General features: G+C 43.2%; 2 protein-coding genes across 5 annotated transcripts in view; both read left to right on the top strand.

Annotated features, from left to right (window-relative positions):
- The window catches only part of NMU (neuromedin U), a 35402-nt gene extending 29605 nt beyond the window's left edge, over nt 1-5797 (top strand). The window contains 3 exon segments of the mRNA XM_039539449.1: nt 1703-1756; nt 4340-4379; nt 5456-5797. Of these exon segments, the coding sequence (XP_039395383.1) occupies nt 1703-1756; nt 4340-4375 (90 nt within the window). The 3' untranslated portion in view covers nt 4376-4379; nt 5456-5797.
- A 2899-nt stretch (nt 5798-8696) lies between these two features.
- Nucleotides 8697-19272, top strand: part of PDCL2 (phosducin like 2) — a 38552-nt gene continuing 27976 nt past the window's right edge. The window contains exon 1 of one of the 4 annotated variants that reach the window (XM_039539409.1): nt 8697-8935. Coding sequence is in view for 2 of the 4 variants with exons in the window: in XM_039539407.1 (XP_039395341.1) it covers nt 10850-10879 (30 nt within the window). In the remaining 2 variants the exon portion in view is untranslated. Of the gene's footprint in view, nt 8936-10730; nt 10880-19272 lie in introns of those variants that run through there. The other 3 variants (XM_039539408.1, XM_039539407.1, XM_039539410.1) reach the window with 3 other exon arrangements.

Raw genomic sequence — 19272 nt, forward strand, 5'->3', positions numbered from 1 at the left:
ACAAGTCAAAGCATGACTTGTCCATGGTGATGATGGTGTACTCTGTGACAAGTAAAACAGGGTCCTACCATGCTTTACAAGACTTGAAAATTATGTACAATTTACTTTCTTGGAGAAGTTCCTGGGATTTGGGGAGTCCTATGGTTGGAGATGCATGAGGCCATCCTGATCAAAGGGATCCTCTAAGTGCTGTTATAGACTTCTACTGACATTAGGAGCTAACAAAACATGGTTTTCTATTGGAGAATTCTGACTGATTGTAATCTGTGATACCCTGATGAAGAGACAGTTGTTAATGAGGAGATACCAGTGGTGGTTGAGAGAGTTCATGATAAATGGATGAATCTAGATATAAGGGTGTTGTGATAAGCATAAAGTTTGAACCATTTTGTCTTGAACTTTGATTGGATTAATGTTAACAACAAACATCTTCGTGAAATATCGGCTTTCAAAATGGACTCTACAAATATTGAGCTTAGTTCTCCTGTCACGGCCAGATAGTAGTTAGCCAGATCTAATAGTGAGCATAGGATTCCACAGTCACAAGACAAAAGTCAAGAGTTAGCTAGATCAGGAGATCAGAAGCAGGAGACAAACTGGAGATACAACCGAGAGTCAGGTTGGGTCAGGATGCCAAGGAGTCAGAGGCAGGAGACAACTGGAGGTCAGGAACCACAAGTCAGATGCCAGGAGTCAAGCCAAGTTGGAATGCCAGGAAGTTAAGCCAGGGGAGCTGAAGCCCCATTGTTCAGACAACTTCCTGTTCCTGCTGCTGACTTAAAATGAGCCAGTGGGCCAATCAGCTGTTCTAGGGCTCCGCCAATAGAACCTCAGGCAGAGCCTCAAACTGGGGCTGGGCTTTGTGGTCCTAGGTAAGCAGATGTCAGAAGGCTACCAGGTGGAGGGTTGGAGCAGGGTCACTCGCATAAATCGGACCTGATTTTCAGACCCATGGGTCATGAAACCTACAAATTCTCTATACATGGAACTTTCAGTGAAGCCAAAGGGAATTCCATGTCTGGAGGGATTTCAGGACTGGGCTTAATATGACAAAATGAAATTTGTTTGTTCATCAATCTTCCTTACTATATAGTTGATTAGATCATTGGTTCTCAACTTGTGGGTCATGAACAGGTTCAGAGGTCACAACTCCCTTTTGCTTTGCAGCTAGATGTGGAAAGGAGAGGAGTCCTTAAGCCCATGAATTCTGAGAAATTCTCAAGCTGTCCCCAAGCACAGTTACAAATATGAGTGCTGCAACTTGGAAAGTCAAAGCCGAATTCTGCTCAGCTATGTTGGTGTATTTCTAAAACAATTCTGACCCAACTGAGTCAAAACTGGAAACAAAATTTGGCCCTCAAGTGTTAAAAGGTTATTCCTTGTCAAAATTATTTCTGAAGATGCGTTCTCTTGTATTGTTTAAGAAGGAGAGAATTATACATAAAGTATGCCTATTAGGGGATCAGAGGATACAGTGATACTGTATAATGGTTGTATTATGTATACAGACAGCCTCATGTGTATTAAAGGGAAACTGCTAGAAACCTTCTCTTTCCATCTCAATGTTGAAATGAAATTAATACAAATAGCATAGAATTTTATTTTTTCCTTGGTGAGTTCTGGGTATTATTGTATTTGGACAATTTTCTTTATCAGTTGGGTTATTCAAGTTTGTGTGTTTTGAAATGCATTGTTGTTTCAGGAGGAATTTCAAGGACCTGGAGGGATTCAAAGCAGGGGCTACTTTTTGTTCAGGGTATGGTTGTTGTTATTTTTTTCAAACTGATTGTTAAGTTGCAAAAAGTACAGTATTCATCATCTGTGAGAGCAGGGGCGGCTCTAGACATTTCACCGCCCCAAGCACGGCGGCACGCCACGGGGGGTGCTCTGCCGCTCGCCGGTCCCACGGCTCCGGTGGACCTCCTGCAGGCGTTCCTGCGGAGGGTCCGCTGGTCCCGCGGCTTCGGTGGATCTCCCGCAGGCATGCCTGCAGAGGATCCGCTGGTCCCGCAGCTCCACCGAAGCCGCGGGACCAGCGGACCCTCCGTAGACATGCCGCCGAGGGCAGCCTGCCTGCCGCCCTCCCGGCGACCGGCAGAGCGCCCCCTGTGGCATACCGCCCCAAGCACGCGCTTGGCGTGCTGGGGCCTGGAGCCGCCCCTATGTGAGAGCCAGGGGAGCTTGTTTCCTTTGCAGCACTCATTATAATAAAGGATCTATCTGCATTCCTATTATAAACACCTACCATATTTAGAGGTGCTTTGCACTTGCTACTTCTATTGAGCTCTATAGGTAAATTCTACAGGGCAGGGAATGTGTTTGTACAGTGACTAGCAAAACAGGGCTTGGCTAGAGCCTTTGGGTGCTACTGCAAATGAAATATTAAATAAAAATCCAATAGGTGTTGTCAGAGCTAGGCACTTTTCAGGATTAGATAGTAATTGGATTGTAAATATTTACCCTTGACAGAAGTGTGTGTCAGTGCCTTGACATGAGAACATTTTGTCCTACAGACCAATTGAAAAATGTTTTTAATCTACTAAAATGGATATTCTGAGATTGTGTCTAAAACTGATTTTCTAAAACTTTTCCACCAAAAATACAATAAGAAGTTTTGGCATGCTGTCTTAATGTGTGCTGAATGGATATGTTCCCATGCTGTTTCTTAATAAACTATCAATTATCATGTATAATCCTTGAACTAATAAGGATTGAGAGCTCATGCAGACAGACATAAGTCATCCTTGTCTACCTGGTAAATAAAAACTTTCTTCAAAATAGTATTTCTACATGTTACATGTAATACATGCCGTGCCAGGAGACAGATATACACCAGTAGTTTGTATTGCAACAAGATACACAATCGTCCTGATTTTTCCACTTTGCTTGTATTTTGTCTTGTCATTTGCACTTCAGCAAAGTGGGTGTAAAAAATACCTCATCAAAATACACTTAGTCCATCCTAAAATTAAGCTGTTAAACATTTTTTCTGTTTCTTAACATAATGAATTAAGTTAAGGTTGACAAGTCTTCCTTAATATTGACTTTCCTGGCTTTCGTTGGGTAAAATCTTCATTTTTTTTTCGTATTTAAATATGAAGCTGCCTGGCAAATGGTACACGTTTTGTATTACATTTCTCTAGTATGAAGCTTGGAGTTAGAGAGTTATGATTAACTGAAAGGGCCAAATAAAATTCAAGGGTAACATAAACAGTGGTTTACTTTACATGTCAGATAAAAGGTGGTCATTCTGGGTCTGAACCAGCTCCTGTTACAGTCAATGGCCGTTGTTCCATTGACTTTAATGGAAGCTGAATCAGCCCCTCATTGAGTATGCAAAATTAGTGAAATGTACACCACTGGAAGGGTGAAAAGGATTTAGCAAGAAAGCAATTAACAGGGCAGTGTAAAGTAAATGAGACCCTGCCAACTCTGATATACTACACATGACTTTGGCCCATGTATTCACAAGTGTGGTACCACTAGGACTTAAATTGTAATCTCTTAGGGTATGTTGTCACTAGCAACGTTAAAGTGCTGCTGTGGCAGCGCTTTAACGTGGCTGTGTAGTCGTGCCACTACCAAATTCAAATTCTAGAGGACTAAGTAGGGAAGCGAATTCCAAAGCCAATGATGCCTCATTGATAATTCCCTGCTGCAAACCCCTTTCCATTTATAGAGGACTTTCAACTCAAGTGTCTCATAGGACCTGAACTGTACCTGTAACGCATGAGGAGGAAGACCGGGCAGGCTCTCCAATAGATAAAACCCAAACCATTCAAGGTTTTAAAGGTCAAAACAACACCTTACAGTTAACCCAGATCAATCACTGATCAGAGAACACAAGTGTAAAGTACTATATGTTGTGGGTCTGTGTATTCTGCATTGGCAATACTAGACGAATAGCAAAGGTTTAGTCCCATTTGCAGTGCATTGCAATAATCTAGCCATGAGGTAACAAAGGTCTGGATAACCATGATGAGAGCTGTGTGAAAATGGAAAGGGGAGGAAAGAATGGAAAGGAGCTCCTTGTGCCCTCTTCTCCTCCCCCTTTACAAACTCAAACAGAACTGGGCACAGTCTGGCCCTCCGTTTTTAACAGTTGTAAATTTGCTGTACAAACAGTTTTCAGAAGTTGAAAAGCATAGATAAGTGTTCGTTTCAGTCTGTCTTTAATAATCATTATCCTAATTTTAACTGAGAAATAATCTTGTAAAAGATATGGTATAACTCAAGGGATTTGGAAAATGCAGTTGATACAGGATTACTCTGGGACCTTCTTTAAACCCTGTATGGTTTTACAGTGTTAATTTCTTACGAAATATTTGTTGTTTTCTAGCCACGCAATGGAAGGAGATCAGCAGGTTTCCGCTGAAAAGGTATTTATTTCATATTTTTAATCAAGATGCACATCCAAATCCTGCTTCCTTTATATAAATAATCCAGGGTCCACATCTTCAAAAAATGTCCACTCATTTGGGTGCCACCACTTTAGGGTAACCAAATTGAGATCCCTATAGCCTGATTTTCAGAATTGCTGAGCATCCACATCACAAATTGAAGTCAATGGGATCTTCAGATGCTTAGTATCTCTAAGGTTATGTCTACACTTGGAACTGCGGGTGTGATTCCTAGCTCAAGCAGACATACTTGGTGCTAGCTGTCATCAGGCTAGCACACTAAAAATAGGGTAGCTGTGGTAGCATGGGCAGTGACTAGCACAGGCTGGCTGCCCCAAGTATGAACCCACCTGAACATGATGGATACATACTCGGGGTGAGGAGCCCATGCTACCACTGCTACACTACTATTTTTTAGTACACTAGCTAATGAGAGCTAGTGCTGAGTATGTCAGCTTGACCTGGGAATCACATCCCCTGCTCCAAGTGGTAGCCTAAGAATAAGGCCATAGGTGTCTCAGTTAAAAATTTGAGGAACCCAAAATCTATGGACAGTTTGGAAAGTTACTACTTACTAGTGACAATATATGAACCAGACCAAATCCAACTTAACCTGGAACCTGAAAGTCAAGTTTGTAGAGATAGTGCCAGTGACTGTTCAGGGAGGGGAGACTTCAGAATTGTAATCTGTGAAAATTTAATCCAGAAATCGTTAAAGAAGAATGAACAGGAAACCCCACAATGTCATTTTTATAATTATTTTTCTGAGTAGAACTTCACTACAAATCCAATTATCATCAAGGAAAGTTGCATGTGTATACTGAGAAGAGAACAGACCTTTGCCTAAATCTAGAGGTCCTTACAAAGACAGAACTCACATTGAAACCAAGTAAGGACTTCAGGATTGGACCCCAAACATGTTAGCTAGTTGAAAAAGTTTGGAGAGGTACATGAAAGATTTCCTTTACCAATACTATGATTCAGTATTTGAGTATCTTTTATGTAGAATCACGTCATATAACTGTATTAACAACTACTGTTTTATTTTTTTTCAGGATTTTTATTCCTTACCAGAACTAATGCTGTGGGAATGCAGAATACACGGACATAGTGTTTTGCTCACAAAAATTATTTCTTGCCACTTGTACAATTCTTAAAAAATCACTAGAATGTAAATGTTCCTAACTCAGATTTCGTTACAATTGCCAATGTTTCTTTAATTTCTTGAGTATATTAAAAGCATCTTAAAATTGATTTACATTGTCATGTATACAACTGTGTGTAATAAAAATGTAAACAAAAAAATTAGTGTAAGATCCTTGCATGCAAAAAACATTATCCCTACCAGTATTGCTATACACATTTATTTTTTGTTGTAAATAAAGGTACTCAGTAGAGAGTCGTTTTAAATGTGAATTTTTTTATTAAGGAATTTTCTGTTTTTACATAATGCATTTCAAGAGTAGGCATTTTTAAGTTAAATTAACAGTATATTATAGTGTGTGTGTGTGTACACACACACACTATAATATACTGTTAGTTTATAGTAATATATAGTTAGTTTATACATACACGTGTGTGTGTGTGTATATATAAAATTTCTGTGCAGATTCAGAGTCAGATAGTGCTCTAGTGTACAGAGATAAGCCTGAGTATGTTCTCGTGCCTAGATAAAGTAAGAGTAACTCCAATTAAGTCAAGAGACTTGCATCCTTGTAAAACATGTGAAAGAGGAAAATCAGACCCTATACACACATGCACGCACACACACATATATACATAAAAGCAAGCCTAACTTTCCCCATATGTTGATTTTTCTAAAATAGTGCATGAAATCTCACTCTTCCAATATGATTTTCGTTGCAATGCCATTGTATATACAACTGCATTATTACAATACAGTACCTGAAGAGCCATTAGAATAGTATGCAGTTGGAAAAAAATGCAAATACTTCAGCTAAGAAAATGTTCCAAGTAATCATTTCATTCATTCATTTTTTTTTTTTTAGGAAGGATGAACAAAGAAAGTGGTGCCCTTTTCAAAGAGTGTTTTCTCAACCTTATTATTTAATTTAGATTGGCAAAATGAAACAATTTGTACTGTTTTAGAAGAGAAATAGCTCTACTTTATTTAAATTAAAATATAATCATAACTTAATTATTAGCTAGCATAACACAAATGCATTATGGCCCTGATTTAGGAAAACACTTAAGCACATTGATGTGGAATCTCTCTCCTATGTGAAGATAAATACTTCCCACAAGAGCAGAGCTGGCCTCTCAGTCTTCATAGCTTGAATCCACGTGTCTCAGGGTTTGTTTTCATTAACAAATTAAGTTGTGTCAGAACATGATTTTGAGGGGTTATGGTAATTAACATAATAGTAAACATAACATCATCAGTGTTGACAGATATTGTTGTGTTTAACACTGTGTCTACTGGTCATTGTTAGAGTTCTTCCTTGAGTTACCCACTATCTGCTGACACAATAATAAACATAACAGTCTGTATCTACACTGAGTACTAGTTTGTATTAACTCCGTGGGCTACAATAGATCATGAGGTAATGATCCAACCTGAGCAAAGGCCAGCATGTTGCTGAGCAACCCAGGAAGAAGATTGTGATTTTGCTAACTGGCTTCTGGCCTCCCCATTGCTTCCAGGAGGAAGTAAACTATCCTGTGTCTATATGTGGTGTAGCATATATCTGCTAGTGTACCAGCACTGCTACACTACCCTGCATGAGGGGTAGCAGAGATGTAGCAGCTTTGCGGAGCCTTCTTCCCCTCCTGCATTTTGAGTAGTGGTATGTATAGTTGGCACAAGACAGTAAGGGAGTTATCACAACTCCTCAAGGTCAATTCTAAGAGGATAAAAGTTCCCAGTGTAGCTAAGACCGCAGTGCTTAACATTCTATTAGTTACCATGACTCCTCAAAGTCCTGCTGTAACAAAACCTAATTTACTAGCGCAAAGATATCCTCAGAGAGATTTCCACCAGCAGAGCTCTCCTCAGTCTCCCCAGATGGAAGATCCATGTTCTTCTTAGATGGAATTTTGAATTACTTCCTGATATGGGCTGGTCTCATTAGAGATTTCTTATATGAACTAATCAGTTCAAATCACTATTTATCAAAAGCCAGCATCCTATCAGATACTGTTTTTTACAAAAGTAATAAAACAAATATTTGGAATACATGCTAGACCAAGTTGTTGTGAATGAATCCAATAAGCTATTTGTATCAAACAGCATAAACCAAAATACCATGTTATTTTAACCCTCTTGTTTCCTCTTTAGCTATGTCTTTTAATTGGCTGTGATTTCTTTAAATGGCAATTCAGCAAAAGAGGAGTGGTCTAGTTTCAGCCTTTGTATATATTTGATAAATATTTCAGACACAAATAGTGTAGACCATATTAATTCCATCTTTAGGTATAGAGGGAATAAAAGTTGCTGAAAACCCACTAAAATGGGCCAAAATCTGTCTGAAATTAAGTAGCTGCTATGCTTAGCCTATTACATATATTGCTTCTTGGAGATCCTAAGCTGTAAGGATATATTACCTGAATGTCCTGTGACTCCACCATTTACAATCAGTCCTAGTGATGTAAAATACACACAGAAGTTACAGTAAAAGTTGCTAAATATTAACCACCACCCTTTGGTTTGTTATGAAATATACTGGCGATTCCAAATACCCATGTCAGACAGGTTCATTAATGTGGTACAGAATAACGTTCTATAGGACTGGTGCCTCCATCAGCCTTAATAATCAGGCAATCTACCACGTGCAGCTGTTTTTACTGAGCGCCACTGTCGCACATTTCCCCACGTCCTTGTATGTTGCTATTTAGCGTTGGTGACCGAGGGAACCAGCTAAATTGGACCATTAATCGCCTCCTTCTGACATAACCCAGGGGCTGGGGTAGGAACGCAGCAGAGAACGTGCCAGTTTTCGGTGCATCTGGCGTACGGGGTCACATTATTTACACATTGACTCTCGCTATGTATTTCCACATCCACCGCAAACACGCACTTCTCAGGGGCACACCCGAAACCCTTCGGGCCCCGAAAGCCTGGTGGAGCGCTGGCTGCAACGGGAGCTCAGCTCCTGCGGGTTTGCCCATGAGACAGAGAGAGGCGAGAGGCCCTTCTAGAACCCGACGGAGAGAAGAGCAGCAGGAGCTCGCGCAGCGGCCGTTAAACCTCGGGGAGGGCGCTCGTTCGCACTGTAGCCCGGCCAGGTTCTAACGGCCGCTGAAGACACTGATTTGAATACGCAAATAACTGTTCTCATGGCCCCGCCCACCCCGCTGTGTCTAAGCGGAGACCGCTCTAAGCAGCCGAATAACTGCTCGGGCTCGCGGCTGCTTCACACCGAGGTGCTACAGCGCCAGCCAAGGGGGCTCTGCCCTGCAGCAGGGACAGTGCCACGCGACCCCCGCCCCTCCGCAGGGCCCAGCCCTGACACACCCTTCCCCGGGCTGCGAGTAGAACCAGCTGCACCCCCACCCACCCCGTGTGTGCCATGCAGGTGAAAGCAGAGTCTGACTCGGAGGGGGCAGCCGCCGACACTGCAGGCGGACTGGGGGTGGAGGGGTGAGCCCAGCTGGAGGGGGAAGGGTTGGGGTGGGAGAGCTGAGCTGGGGGGTGGAAAGGTGGGGAGTGAGCGAGCCGGGCTGGGTGGGAAGGGGGAGGGGGAGCTAAGGGGTGTGGGTGGGAGCCAGCTGTATGCAGAAGCGAGAGAGGGAGCTGGGGGAAGGGCAGGCCGCATGCACCCACAGGCAGGGTTGCGGGGAAGGTGTGTAATTTCAGGCAAAGGGGTGTCCGACATGCAGCAGTGCTGTGAAGATGCTGTCAGGGAAGCTGGATGAAAAGGGTGACGCTGGGGGCTGCTGAGCAAGATGTGCAGCTGTACAGCAGTATCAATGGTGTGGATGGATTTGTATGATCAGATGTGTGAAGGTTAGGGTGACCATATAGCAAGTGTGAAAAATCGGGACGGGGGTTGGGGGTAATAGCACCTATATAAGAAAAAGCCCCAAATATTGGGACTGTCCCTATAAAATTGGAAGCTGGCACGGGGGAGGGAGTGCCACAAAGATGTGGACACTGGTGGGGGGGAAGCTGTAAGAAGGTGTTGAAGCTGTGATGGATGGAGGAGTTGGGTGTGCTGGTTTTCAGGATACCCAGGACTATGAGTCAGCTTGTTACCCACTGCCTCTAGTTGTAGGGATTCTTGCCTATGGTGACTGGAGGTTAGCTCCCTGACACCACCAGTCTTAAAGCCACTCAGTCACCCTCCTGCAGGCTCTTCCAGCCATGTCTTTGCCTTGCAGGTTAACAAGAGGTGCACCCCAGTCCCTTTGTCTATCTGAAGCATTCCCCTGTGGTTTTCAGCCCCTGGTACTGGCTACTCACAGAAATCCCAGATTCTCTGCTCCCAAAGGAGCATTGTACCCTCAGTTTACGAGTTTTATATTAAATCATCATTCCTGTGTAACACACTGCACTTATGAGCACTTACAATAAAATCAAAGAAGGTTTAAGAAAGAACAGAAGTCCCACTGGAAACATGAGTGTGATGGAAACAAATGGTTGCAATACAAAACAAAACAATAAAACAAGAACTAGGATGTATACTTATAGTTAGTTACCTTTCCTATCTAATAAAGCAGCAGTTCTCAACCAGGGGTCTGAGGCTCCCTGCGGGGCCGTGAGCAGGTTTCAGGGCGTCTGCCAAGCAGGGCCAGCGCTAGACTCACTGGGGCCCAGAATAGAAAGCTCAAGCCCCAACCTCGCCACATGGGGCTGAAGCCGAAGCCTGAGCAACTTAGCTTTACAGAGCCCTCTGGGGCATAGAGCCCTGGCCAATTGTCCTGCTTGCTATCCCTTAATGCTGACCCTGGCTTTTATATGGAGAAAAACTGTGTTATGGAACAAGTTGGGCCTGGAGTTTTTATAGCATGTTGGGAGGAGGACGGATGGCGCAGAAAGAAAAAGGTTGAGAACCTCTGTAATAAAGTAGGTGTTTACCCCAAAAGTACAGTCTGTGGCAGGGATAATAGATCGGATCCTGGTTAGCTATTCTTGAAACACCCCTGTACTCAACAAGATGACTCCTTAGTGAAGGGATACAGAGTGTCTTTCTCCACACTGATATATTGAATCAGTCTTTTGTCTTTATTCACAGACAGGATGATCCTCTGTCTAACATTCCTTTTTTCCTCCAAGTGGATTTGATTGTTTGTAGTTGTCATGGTTTTCCATTGACAGTTCTGGGATGGAGCAAGGACAATTGAAGCTTGTGTTACATCATTGGCTGATCAGAAAGGGGTGACAACTCCCTCCCACTTGAAACATATGATTCCATGATAACCAAGTTGTACTTCAGTATCATAAGGCATAGTTTTCAATATAGTTACATTATTCCTCAAATATTACCCATATGCACATCTTGCAATTATTATGCATCTTGGTAAGTTTTAAGCTTTCAGTAGAGATTCACATACTATCCTTCATGGATATATACTGTGAAAATAGTGTATTAGGTGTAGTGAGTTTGTCAGGTCTGAGATAGGAGTTGCTTGTAAAGAACAGTTTGCCTGTTTGCACCAATGGGGCCTCTGTGTCACATTGGTGTGTAGGAGCAGGATTTTATAATGTCCCATAAGAATTAATGTATGATTTGATTTCATCCTGTCAGCCACCCTTTTTGAATAGCAGAAAGGAATGACCAGAACAATCCTTATGACTGATTATGGTCACCTTTTTGATTTAGGATAAGTTATAATGTCTGCTATGGTTTCCTATATGTATTACAAATTAGGCATTCTAGTTACATATACATTTATTTGTTTTAAGGTTTTAGTAAGTAAGAGACAGGATCTTGTATCTATGTTAAGCAGATTAGAGGAATGTTGAGGGCCTGAAGCCCCAATGTGAATTGTTTTAGTTATAAGATTTAGCAAGGCTTGATTTACAATGTATTCTGCTAAATATACAATGCTGCTGTCTGTATATCTTTGAAGGTTTCTGTAAGAGATTGTTTGTGTGAATGAGGAATGCGTGCATCAAGAAAAGATAAGGTGTGAAAGCCATCACAAATGTCCAGATGGTCAAAAAGAAGTGAGAAACTTGGAAAGACCAGAAGGCAATCAGAAAATATCCATTGTATCTGATGCTAAACATATTAGCAGCGTTGACAACCTCAGAGGTGAGGCAGGCACCCCCGAAGACAAGACAACAAATAGGAGATAACGATTGGAAGCCCAACAATAACCATCAAATGATAACACCACTTAAGGACTAATGATTACAGGATAACATTGCAAAATGCATGGACTCAAAAGGGAATTTATAACTATAAAGCTGGGGTGTTTTGCTGTGGAACTCTGGGTTCAGTCCTGCAAAGCCTCGGAGCATCGGATTGTGACCGACAAGAGCCCATCTCCACACTCGTGCTCAATCTAACTGTCCATTACAACAGACTGGTAACTATAAACATCACTGGCAGAACTCTGTGTGTGTGTTTGTGTGTGTGTGTGACTGAAAAGCATATGCTAACTGTTGTATTTTCAATAAATGCTGCGTATTTGCCTTCCTCTATAAAGATCCTGTGTGCTTTGTTTAAGCATAACAGGTGAAAGTGTCACTGTGGAGTGTGGGAATCCATACAAATGAATCAAACCTGCAGATTGTTTTGTGGGGTGGGGGAGTAGAGGGAGCTGCCTGTATCATGATTAAGGTTAAGATTCTGTCATAGGTATTTTTAGTAAAAGTAAGGAACAGATTGCAGGCAATAAACAAAAATTCACAGAAGTGCATGACCCTGACTTTTACTAAAAATACCCTATAGGGGGAGACAAATAGAGTGCTGCTGGGTGCTTACAGCTGCTCCAGCCCAACTGCTGCTGCTCCTTTAGCAGAGGCTGAGCACTGCTGCTCCACTGCTGGGGTCACGGTTTCAGCGACCCTGGGGCTGACATCTGCTTCCGCCCTGCCCCAAAAGCAGTCATAGAGTTCCTGGAAAGTTACAGAATCTGTGAACTCTGTGACAGAATCGTATCCTTAATCATGATCAATAGAACTGGAGTCAGAGGGTCAATGTTCCCTGGGGCCAACTGTTGATGGGACACCAGGGGAACTAGTGGAGTTAGGCTGGAAGCAACTCAACCACGTGGACAGAGCAGTCCACAGAGTTTAATAACATTGCACTTATTCAACTTAACCTGCATTCAGCTTCAGTCTTTGCAAATGAAACATGGTGGCAGTGTCTGACCAGTGAGTACGCTGAAGTGCAGCATCTGACCATGTCTGCCCCGGTCGGTCTGAAGCCCTCTGGATTTTGAAGATACAAACCTACCCCAGCGATAGGCCCAGTGGAAGGAGGAGTTCCAGATGTACACGGAGCTGGTCATGTGGGAGGACTACAACAGCAGGAAAAGTATAACTAATATGTTACTTTATTGGGCAAAGAGATCTGCAGCACTCTGAAGCTCACCATGCCTCAAGCCTCACAGCAGTCCTATGAACCCTGGGAACCTATTGCTCCACAAAGCAGAAGAAAACTGGAGTGACACAAGTTTTTCACTAGAGACCAATCTGAAAGGGTGGAGATAGACCTTATGCACACTGACTGCTGCGTGCAGTTTTGGGGGCTTGGCAGACTCCCAGTTTGGAATGTGATAGTCAGTGAGTTATGATACTTTTTTGGTCTCTTTTTGGTTGTATGGTTTAGTGATGTACAGGTCAGACAAGATGATTTAATGGTCCCTTCTGGCCTTACATTTTATGAATTGGAATCATCACCTGTGGAAATGGCTGCACTGGTAAGGGGATCTCACATTAGACAGAGGCTTAGACAATACACATGGTGTTGGAATTATTATTATCAGTGATACAGGTTATCTCTGACACCAGTATAACCGTAAATTCATTTATTACACTTAAAGGCCAAATGATATTCATACAGCTGCTCCAAAGTGCCTTAACTACCTAAGCAATCATCAGACCCATACAATAACATGCAGTTATTAGTATTGGGCAGGTACTGACAACAAGACTAGTCCTTGGGTCCTCAAATCTATGTTGACTGGCTCTAAGTTGTACAGGCAGGCAGACACTAGCAAGTGACCTCACCTATTCTTTCCCCTTTTATACCTTTATAATACATCTATGTATCTAACATCAATCAGTTTTAGGTCTCCACTTTTGTCAAAACCAGTCTGAACCATCCCTGACTATTTGGTTGGCAAGTGTCCAGGGACTTCAAAGATTCCCTTCACAATAGTTTACTTATCTTTATCATAGCTGCAGTTGTCCTAGGAACTTTTTCTCTGTTATTCATTCCATTTAATTAGTCCTTGCTAATAAAGGCTCCAAATTTAATTTCTTCTTTTACCTAACAAAGCATTCTTTCAAGGTTTCATTTTTTTATTTTTAGCAAAGCAAATTAAACCTATATATTCCTACACATGGGTGTGCAGTTGAAGCCTCAGGAGAAAGGATGAAAGCTCCAGGAGGGGCAGCACTCCTAGAAATATGTACAGTGAGACAATAGCAAAGGAGAGCAGGTGGCCAGGATTGCATATCCACAGTGAGATGCATTTACTGTGGGAGGCAGTATGAGCCTCCTTTCCAGGTAAAGGAAAAAGGCCCAGCACTAGGACACCACTGCAAGGAATATGGCAGGTTGAACAATATTAGCAGTGTGTGCAAGAACAGACAAAGGTCTCAGAAAGCTTTAGTCACACTGCACGAGAGGGGAATAACTCATCACAGTGGTGATCACATCATGATTCTTTCCTTGAGTCCAAGAACACCTGAGGTTCAGTCTGTTGGGACAGGAAAGCAACAAGGGACAATACCAACCGCTATGTATGCGACAATGTTGATGGGGAAACGGTCTCTGCGATAGCAGCTGGATAGTGCACCTTCCTGCAGTGTGATTCATTGGGGTGAATTGGCCTTGAACACATCCTTTACAAAGAGCAAGAACAATCTAATAATGTACAATGAGGACACATGGTAGCCCATAGGAAAATGTGATCTCCTGGTGACTAACCTGAAAAAATAACAGGTGGCACCTGCTGAAGTTTGTAGTAGTGGATCATATGCACCACGGACCCTTGGGGCATAAAGTGGTACAAGCCATGAATGTGATCATGGTGCAGTGTCAGAATTTTATAGTCTATGAGAAGTCCCATAGACAATGGAAACAATTTTAAAAGTAAATGGGATGTTTTCAAAAGTAACAGGTACCTCAAAGGAAAGCTGTGACTGAAAGTAGACCCCACAATGGAACCATAGTGCTTACCATGAAGAAAAATTCCAGTTGCACTACATAATCAAGTATGCAAGGATCTGAAAAGTGTGCAGAGTAGGGATATCATAGCACCTGTAGAGACTAGTTACATCTTGATTAAGCAGCATGATAGTGGTAAAGAAGTCATCGGGCAAATTATGCATCTGCATAGACTCGAAGCCATTGAACTGGGCATTGAAAAGATGCAAATGTTGACTGCTTATAATTGATTACATCTTGGCAGAACTTTCTAAAGCCAGAATTCTTATGATCTGTGATGTGAGGAACGGGATTTGGCACATAAACCTTGATTAAAAAGTCCAGCATGTTGACAACTTTTGCACCCATTTGTTCACTACAGATGGCTGCACATATCCAGGTGTTCCAGAGAAGACTCACCCAAGGGCTGGAAGGACTCCTGGGGTAAAAATAATTGCAGATGATCTCCTCACTGTAGGCAAAGTGAGCAATAAGGCAGAAGCTGAACTAGACAATCACTGAAAACTACAAGATTTTGTACAGTGATGCAGGGACAATAACATAACTCAGCCTGGAAAAAATATGACTCAGGCAGCATGAGGAGACATATAATGGATATCTGCTCAGAGCAGAGGAACTGAAAGTAGATTCCCAACAAGATCAAGGGAGTCAGAGACATGCCAGCACCAGTGGATGTAAAAGTTCTTCTTCAGAGGAATGGTACATTTTCTCTCCACATCTGTAGACGGGTTGGACTCACCCCTGTGGCACCTCCTGCTGGTGACTCCGGGAATTAGCTCTGTCCAGCGCTGGAGCGCCCTCTGCAGGCCGGTGATCCGCCTGTCTTCTGGCCCCCCGTGTCCCTCCCTGGACCCGGTGCCCTTTTACATGGGGGTGCTGCCCCCTGGCAGTAACCCCTTTCTCTCAGGGTTTCCCCTCCTCAGGGAACCCCCACCCTCTATCCCCACCTTGCCTCAGTATTGGCTACTGCCAGTCATTGTCTAGCCCCACGTCCTGGGGCAGACAGCAGTATCAGCCAACTCATCACTGGCAAGGAGGGTTTGGACCTGCTGCTTTGGCCTACCTCTGGGCTGCCCTCTGCAACCCCCAGTACCTTTTGGCCCACTGCTAGGCTACAGTCTGGGGCTTTCCAGGCTGGAGCTCCCCAGCCCCTCAGCCTTTCCCCAGCCCTGCTTCACTCAGGTATCCAGTCTCTAGCTCCCTGCAGCCAGGCCCTTCTCTCTCTGAAGGCAGAGAGAGACTGTCTTGGCTTCTGGTTTCTAGCCTCTTATAGGGGCCAGCTGCAGCTTGATTGGGGTGTGGCCCAGCTGCAGCCACTTCCCCAATCCGCCCAGCTTTTAGAGCCACCACTCTCAAGCCCTGCCAGGCCGCTTTTAAACCCCTCAGGGCAGGAGCAAGGGTCCACCCTGCTACAACATCTGATTGCAGTAGCAGAACTCATACATCAGTTCACAAGGCAGGATATTGAGTGGGACTGGGCAGGTCTCCAACAGCAAACATTTGACATGCTGAAGCAAATGATAATGGATGCACTTGTCCTGAAGTACTACCAGCCAGGAGGGAAACTGACACTCCAATGTGATGAATCAGAAAAAGGATTGGGTGTGACTTTTTTGCAGAAGCCGCCAATCGCTTGTGCCAGGAGACCCCTGTCAGAGACTGAACAGGTGTACACCCAAATAGAAAAAGAGCTTCTGGCTTTTTGAGTGGTATGATTTTACCTATGGCCAGCCAGTAATAGTGCAATCAGACCACAAGTGACCCCTGGAGACAATCATGGCAAAGCCTCTTCGTAGTGCTCCAAAGAGGTTGCAGTGCACAGTGATGCACCTCCAGCACTACCAGGTAGAGATCAGATATTTTCCAAGATGTTAAAGGTTGTTATCTGACACCCTGAGCAGAACAATTGACTCAGCATCAGTGAGTTGGGGAAAGGGAATCAGGGAATTGAATCTATTATCATGCTACGCTATTGCCCAGTTTTAACAATGAAGCTGATGGAAATCAAAGAGGCTATGGAAAAGAACATTAAACTACAGGTCAACAAGAGAGCGATATTTTCAGGCTGGCCAGAAGACAAAAGTCAAGTACCTGTAGGAGCAGAACCATATTTTCAAATTAAAGATTAGCTATGTGTGCAGGATAAAATCATGTTTCAAGGGCAGAGAGCTGTTGTTCCTGCCTCATTATGTAAGGATGTTATGTAAAAATTAATGCCTCACACCTTGACAATGACAGCTGTCTTAGGTTCGAGAGTGTTTACTGGTTGGGAATTTTTACACAACTCCGCTCCTTGATAGAAGAGTGTGACATCTGCCAGTTGTGTGATAATAGAAAGAGACTCTGTTCCCATGTTAGCTGCCCACCCAACCTTAGGGAAAAGTGGGAGGGGACTTATTTACCTTCAAGGAAAAGCAGCACTTGATTACAGTGGACTACTATTCAAATTTTTGGGAGGTTGATGACCTTCTTGATATAAGAAGCAAGTCAGTGACTGGTAAACTGAAGGTCCACTTTGCAAGATAGGGCATTCACCAACAGTGGACACCAGTTTGCCTGCGAAGAATTAAAGGAATTTGCATCCAGATGAGAGTTTGGCCATTGCACCTCCTCCCCAGCATAGTCACAGAATAATGGCAAGGTGAAATCAGCTGTGAAAACACCTAAAACTGTTACACAAGGCTGGTTCTTTTGGTTCAGGCCCTCCTGTTAGCATTTTTGGCACACAGGAATACCTCATTATGCAGGTGCCAATAGTCCAGCACAGGCACTGATGGGACAAGGGACCAAAAATCCTGTTACCAATGAGAGATCAGTTGCAGCCAGAAGGCTGGTGACACCATCAAGAGGAGATGGCCAGCTATCAGAGAAAGCAGGCACTACAGTACAACTGGTCAGCCAAGGACTACCGGCCCTGAATATAGACACTCTTGTGAGGATCCAGCTATCAGAAAGACACTGAGAAGGCATGGATTCAAGAAGTCTTGTGGGATACAGTGGTACCAAAGTCATACAAGGTGACTACTCAAGAGGAACAAGTAATCTAAAGGAAGAGGGTACTTATGAGTCAGCAGACACAACGCTCATAGAACCTACAGAGATCATCATAGAATGGTGAGACAGAGAACCATCCAGAGGCCAGTCCCACAAGAAGGGAGGAGACACCACAGAAGACAGTTTGCTAGACTTGGAGACAGAGAGAGATCACTCTTGGCATGGTCATCTGTTGAGGAGACAAAACTATTTCAAAGACTATGTAACAAGCTGAATCTGTAGTAAAGGCAAGACTCCAACTCGGCTCCGTGTTAGCAACCTCTGGCCAAAGGGACATGGGGTCTGGCCGTCAATTATTTTTATTTAATATTTATATTAAAATGTTTGTAAAAATAGGGAAGATGTATCATGATCAGTGGAACTGGAGTCAGAAGGCCTATGTTCCCTGGAGAGACTGTTATGGATGAGACACCAGGGGAACTGAGAACTGGTGGAGATAGGCAGGAAGCAACTCAGTCACCTGGGCAGAGCAATCCACAGGGTTTAATTATGTTCCTGTGTTCAACTTAAGGTGCATTCAGCTTCACTCTTTGCAAATGAAACAGTGTCTGAAGATTTCAGTGCTGCTAGGGAAGGAAGGTCACTGCATGAAGATGCCAGAGCTGAGAACTGTGGACAGGAAGCTACATCAAGCTATCACAACTGGGGACTGGATGATGTATACAAAGAGAGGGGATGTTGTTGGATTGTTTATCTGCTGGGAGGCAATAACAGGATAATAAATTAGAGGGTTGGCCAGGATGTTAATTGCTTGATTGCCTGTATTAATTGTATAAATGAAATATGCTAACAGGATGTGAGCAGCTTTGGTCTGTAAATTGTGAAGTGGGTGCAGTGGAGAGAGCTCTGTGCAAATTCCAAACCACTGGCACAAGAGACGAGCTCTTTGAAGTCTTCCAAGTTCAGAATTGGACCAAATCAATGGGATTTCTTGCACTGACTTCAAGGAGAAAAGGAGCTAACATAGGTTGTCATAATGGGCAGGATCCTTTGCTTTGACCAAGTTGCATGAAGCCCAGAACGAGGCGGGGACAAAGATGGTGTTATGCTACTTTTGTGTTCCTCTGATATTATGACCAGCACAACTTAAAGTATCCTCAGGACTGCTCTAAAATTTGTGTCCTGGCCAAAAGGCTATTACTTTATCAGGAATTGCTGGGGCTAGATACCTGGCCATGCCCTCTTATTCTGCAGAAGGCCATGCAAGCAGACTTTGTGTCTTGTTATCTCATGAGAGAGGTGAAAAGAAGCCTTAGGAGGACTGAGACTCTGATTCAGTAGGTTTGAGAATTTTAGTGCAAACTATACATAAAAATGATGACTGGGAACTTTTGCAGAGTAAGAGTCAATCAAGGTGCTCAGGTACCAGGGAAAGCAGTGTGATATAAATATCTAGATAGATAACAATTAATTTAGAGGGACAATTTTTCTGGGTTTCCCTTTACAAATAGATCATCAAGAATGGAAATGGAAATGTGAATTTTTAAGAGTTAACTTGATAGTTAATATGC

Source organism: Mauremys reevesii, linkage group 5 (assembly GCF_016161935.1).
Source record: "Mauremys reevesii isolate NIE-2019 linkage group 5, ASM1616193v1, whole genome shotgun sequence".
NCBI classification, from domain to species: Eukaryota; Metazoa; Chordata; order Testudines; family Geoemydidae; genus Mauremys; species Mauremys reevesii.